The sequence below is a fragment of the Carex rostrata genome, chromosome 1 (assembly GCF_964058835.1).
Source record: "Carex rostrata chromosome 1, lpCarRost1.2, whole genome shotgun sequence".
Taxonomy (NCBI): domain Eukaryota; kingdom Viridiplantae; phylum Streptophyta; class Magnoliopsida; order Poales; family Cyperaceae; genus Carex; species Carex rostrata.
This window is the reverse complement of record NC_135918.1, coordinates 4,137,435-4,142,762: the sequence shown is the minus strand read 5'-3', so window position 1 is coordinate 4,142,762 and position 5,328 is coordinate 4,137,435. Positions and strand designations below refer to the sequence as shown.

The window sequence follows — 5,328 nt, the reverse complement described above, 5'->3', positions numbered from 1 at the left end:
TGTCCGCCACGTGGAGATGTCCTCTGTTAAATTCTGCCAAATTATTATCAAGCGTGAACCGCATATATCATCAGAGTACATCGCCTTAGCGTGACAAATTATTGATTTCGTTTTTTTTGTAAGAAAAAAGAAAAGTCACATTGCTTCACAAAACATGGCCGTATTCTGTACTACCAAAATTTTATTAAGTTGTGAGGTCCCTTTTGTAAAGGGAGCTACTAATAGTTTTATTTCGGAGACTACTTCTGTAATTTAGGATTTTCTGAGGGACTTGCTCGTAAAAAAATCATCTCTACTTTTCTTTTCTTTTTTTTAAAGAAAAAAAAAACAATAACGTATTTGTGCTTTTATAAGCGTTCCTTATATAAAATTCTCAAATTAGATTTTTATATATATATATTCTGCTATTTTTCTTCTCTACCCGACGTCACTTTCTTAGTGCATATCCTCTGCATTAACTCAAAAAGGAATCTTTTGAATTAATGAATCTCAGCCGTCTGATTTGAAAGAAGCCAATCTAGCTCCCGCTTATGATATAGGGGGTCCTTTATATTAGTGCGAATTTAGTCTACACGAATATTAAAGCAGATTGGATGGTCAATATTCATTAACTCAAAAGATTCCCTTTTGAGTTAATGCAGAGGATACGAATTCACTTTCTTAGAAGTTAAAGAGCCTATCATATTTTTATATTTATTTATATATACTTGGTCTTTCTCCCTATGTCTCCCCATCGTTGAGTTATCATAGAAGAAACCAAAAAACAAAGGAGAGAGAAGCAACATGGAGGGGAAGATGAGTACTGAGGTTTTCAATTGGGAGAAGGCGGAGGCGACTGTGAAGGCCCTTCGAGAGAGCTTTCGCTCTGGAAAAACGAAGACTTACGAATGGAGGGCGTCTCAACTGGAGGGCATCGCTAAATTGATAAAAGAGAAGGAAAGCGACATAACGGAGGCGCTCAAGTCCGACCTCGCCAAGCCAGAGATGGAGACTTACCTCCACGAGGTACTTGTTAATTTTTCACCATTCTACCTTTTTGGGAGGGTATCCATGAAAAATTGTAATTGATGGTTTCATAGATTTAGAGGTATAATGGGTTATGGGTTTGACTCCGTTGTTTATGGAGGATTGGATGCTTATCTGTTGACTGCGTTGCTTTGCATTTGCGTTTACTTTACTAAGGAGGTTGGTGCGTAATAATTTCGGAAAATTGGCTCTCCAGTTTGTCCAGAACTGTAGGTGCCCTTTTCCTGTCCTGCAGTTTGTCCAACTGTATTATTGTAATTTTTCTATTGGATGATATATTTATCTCTATTATCGGATTATATATGGCGATGGCCTTTGGGTATTTTTATTGTTGATGAATATTTGTGATTAACTATTAATTACTATTGGTGCAGATCTCTTTGGCAAAATCGGCGTGCCTGTTTGCTTTGAAGAACCTAAAGAAATGGATGAAACCAGAAAAGGTTGTGGCTTTAACAATATCTTTTAGATACAGGAATATTGGTTTTGTGCAAGTATCAATAACAGCTGGCTATTTATTATCCATATCCCATTTTCACCCTTTTGTTTAGTTCCTAGGCACTAAATTGCATTTTGAAGATTAGCAAAAAAACATTGGAACTGTTGGTTTTCCTATAAATTTATATGCACAAAATTTTTCTTCTAATTTGGATGTGATTAATCTTTGAACAGGTGCCAGCCTCCATAACAACATTCCCATCATCAGCCAGAATTGTATCAGAACCCCTTGGGGTCATTTTGGTCATTTCAGCATGGAATTACCCATTTTGTAAGTTTTAAATTTAACATCTGCTGGTTGATTGATTTCAGTTTAGATTTCTAAGTTAACCCTCCAAAACTTGTAATTGGCAAATTTATCTTTCCAACAAGCAATCCCACAGATAACCTTTCACAACCAGAACTCTATTAGACAATTTGAAGTTATAAACTTTTCTCTGATGAAATTACATCAATTGCAAGGAAATTGTTATGATTTAACAATCTTCTTCTTAATAATAACATTTTCAGTGCTGTCTATTGAGCCGGTCATTGGAGCTATTGTTGCTGGTAATACTGTTGTGCTGAAACCATCAGAACTTTCACCAGCTACCTCAGGTCTATTTGCAAAAATTTTACCAGAGTATGTGGATAGCTCTTGCATAAAAGTAGTAGAAGGGGGTGTACCTGAAACTACAGCTCTCTTGGAACAGAAGTGGGACAAGATATTTTATACAGGTATAGACCTTTTCTCCCCTATTGCAGTTGACTTATCTTACAGCCTTTTGTTTTATACATGACAGATCAAAGGATACTGAATCTAACATAAATTTTTTAGCTGTCTACTACCAGTGCAAAAAAAAGAAATCTTTTGTCAAACTTCTATAACTGGAGGCATCTCACTTTTGTGTTCAGCTAAATTTAAATTTATATCCATTTTATTTTGTTTGCTTAGGGAATGGGAAAGTTGCTAGAATAGTGATGGCAGCAGCAGCCAAGCACCTAACTCCAGTCTCTTTGGAGTTAGGCGGTAAATGTCCTGTCCTTGTAGACTCTGATGTAAATCTGAAGGTATTTGACAACCCTTTCTATGTAAATAGTACTTTTGTCTTCAATTCATCTAATTCTGACTTGATTGTTCCAATTTTGGTTTAAAGGTTGCAGTCAAAAGAATAGCTGTTGGCAAGTGGGGATGCAACAATGGGCAAGCTTGTATCGCTCCCGATTATATGATTACTACTAAATCCTTTGCTCCACAGCTGGTAAATGCCAACTCCTCCCCCCTTTGTGAAACCAACCAAACGCATATTTGTTGTATTTTTTTTTTTTAGATGTGTGTATTAACGCATATTTGTCATAGAACTATAGAAGGTTGTAGGAACAGCTTGGAGAGGTTTTGCTCAAAAGACCAGAAAACAAATGTTCAGTATTAAGTTTGTATTTTTGACTATTTGTTCAGGTAGAGTCTCTGAAAATAACTTTAGAGAGGTTTTATGGAAAGGACCCACTGGAATCAGCTGATTTATCTAGAATTGTGAATTTGAGCCATTTCAAGCGCCTGACAGACTTCTTAGATGACGAAAAGGTTTCTGACAAGATTGTTTATGGAGGCCAGAGAGATGAAAAGCAGCTGTAATATTTCAATTTATTTGGTATTCTTAGCACTAGATTTTTAACTCTTTGACTCATTATGACTAGCATTTTTTGTTGTCGCAGGAAAATATCCCCAACAATTCTATTAGATGTACCGCTTGATTCTTTAATTATGAAGGACGAGATTTTTGGTCCATTGCTGCCCATTGTCACGGTTAGTTCTCTTTATTAATTGCTAGTTGGATAAAGGAAGCATCTTATCTATGCATAATAAAAAAATATATATATATCCACACTGTTTTTGTTTTCCTTTCTTTTCTTCTTTTATCATGGTTCTCCCCTTGTTAGTCCTTATATTAGATATACTCTTGAAAAGAAATCTTGATACTCATGGTATATGTCTTTGATTTGTGTAAATTTCCTGACTCAAAAATTGATAGGTGAATAAATTGGAAGACAGCTACGAATTCATCAACTTGGTGGCAGCAAATCCTCTCGCAGCATACATTTTCACCAAGAACAAGAAACATGAAGAGGAATTTATTAAAAATGTACCTGCTGGAGGAATTCTTGTGAATGACACCGTTTTACATGTAAGATTTTATGGTGGTTTCAGACCCAATATTTTACCATATATGCAAAATTGTACCTATGGTTATCATATATGCATTGATCACCTGAATTTTCTGTGCTATTTGAAATTAAAACCCTGTAACCTGGCTTCCTGGAAAGAGTATTTTCAAGAACTCCTGGAATATGGATTTGAATCAACCATAAAGAAGTGTTTGTTTTCCTGAACTCAAATTGAGCTGATCTGAGTTGGGAGCAAATTATTCTTTGGTTTTAAACTTATATTTAACAATTTAAAGAAATTTATGTACTTTCGGTCTGACATAATCTGATTTTAGCCAGTGTATTTTTTTCGACAAATATTATAAAAAGAACTAAGAAACTTGTAGTATTTTCTTTTTATGCAAGTAGTATTTCCATATTTGTATAAACTATAGTTTGAATGATTTTTATTATTTCAATTGCAGCTTACTAACCCACACCTGCCCTTTGGAGGAGTTGGGGAGAGTGGAATCGGTGCTTACCATGGCAAGTTCTCTTTTGATGCATTCAGTCATAAGAAAGCGGTTCTTTCGCGTGGTTTTGCCGGGGAAGCAAAAGCTAGGTATCCTCCCTACACAACCGGAAAACAGAAGATTCTCCGAGGGCTCATAAACGGCAGTATCGTAGCACTTTTTCTTGCTCTTATTGGATTTCCTAGAGATTAATCAATAATTTGTGGTTTATCTTATTTATTTGGTCAATGTATAAGTGCTAATTTATGCATCAGTATTGGCATGGGTGTATGTGAAGTTGTTATAATCTATAAATGTTTTTTACTCTCTATCTTGTGCTTTTGTAACTGTAACTTCCATTATAGCTAAAATAAAAGAAGAACATAAGGTTGTAAAGTGTGCAACGGATTAGGCTTTCTTTTCCAAATGTTATGGATCAGTTTAGCTGATTATGGTAGCCAAACTACAAACTTTTTCTCTCTATCATCCTTCCATATTCATACTATCATTGTTACATCCATAAGTAATGTGTCAGAAAAATGTGTATCTTTCTTATTTTTTTTCTTTTGAGAATTAGAAAAAAAATTGGGAAAAACTTATTTCTTACACTCCAGAATGTAGGTGAGCTACAATGGAGCTTGTGGGTACCATAATATACTTTCCAAGCCGCTGTCACAGAAATTGGTGTACCTAAAAATGCTCCGTTACACCCTCTTTGGTATAGTTATGGACCCAAAAGAGAGTTTTTTTTTTTTTTTTTTTTTTTGAAAATGGACCCAAAAGAGAGTTGAATAATAAAAATGTGTGGTGTTGAGACCGTCTAAAATCATTACCGGTCGTTAGTCCTAAAACTAACGCGCGGAAACATATCTTAATTCATTAGTCTTGTGCACGAGAGCAACACTACGGATCCTGTTCTTTTAAAATATCAAAGCTTTTTAGAGAACCTTCCTTCTTAATTCTTCAAAGAATTTTCGCATCTCTCTAATAAAATGAGAAGTGATTTCAGATTGCTCTATATTCTAGGGGACCGAATTCTCATATATAATTCAAGGAGACCCTTGGATGTCATAATTCGGTAATTGTTTAATTTACACATGAAATGCAATAAATTATAAACCGCATATAATCACTTTTAATTGAGCATAATATTGATAGCATACGATAC

The 5,328-nt window shown here is 35.0% G+C and overlaps 1 protein-coding gene across 1 annotated transcript; it reads left to right on the top strand.

The window, feature by feature from the left end:
- The first annotated feature begins 642 nt into the window (after window positions 1-642).
- On the top strand, window positions 643-4,556 carry LOC144552945 (aldehyde dehydrogenase family 3 member H1-like). The gene is made up of 10 exons (XM_078300993.1): window positions 643-1,005; window positions 1,401-1,469; window positions 1,699-1,795; window positions 2,035-2,241; window positions 2,459-2,574; window positions 2,661-2,765; window positions 2,963-3,135; window positions 3,220-3,310; window positions 3,537-3,689; window positions 4,134-4,556. Exons 1-10 carry the CDS (start codon window positions 784-786, stop codon window positions 4,371-4,373), a joined length of 1,473 nt encoding a protein of 490 aa, XP_078157119.1. The 5' UTR covers window positions 643-783; the 3' UTR covers window positions 4,374-4,556.
- The last annotated feature ends 772 nt before the right edge of the window (window positions 4,557-5,328 follow it).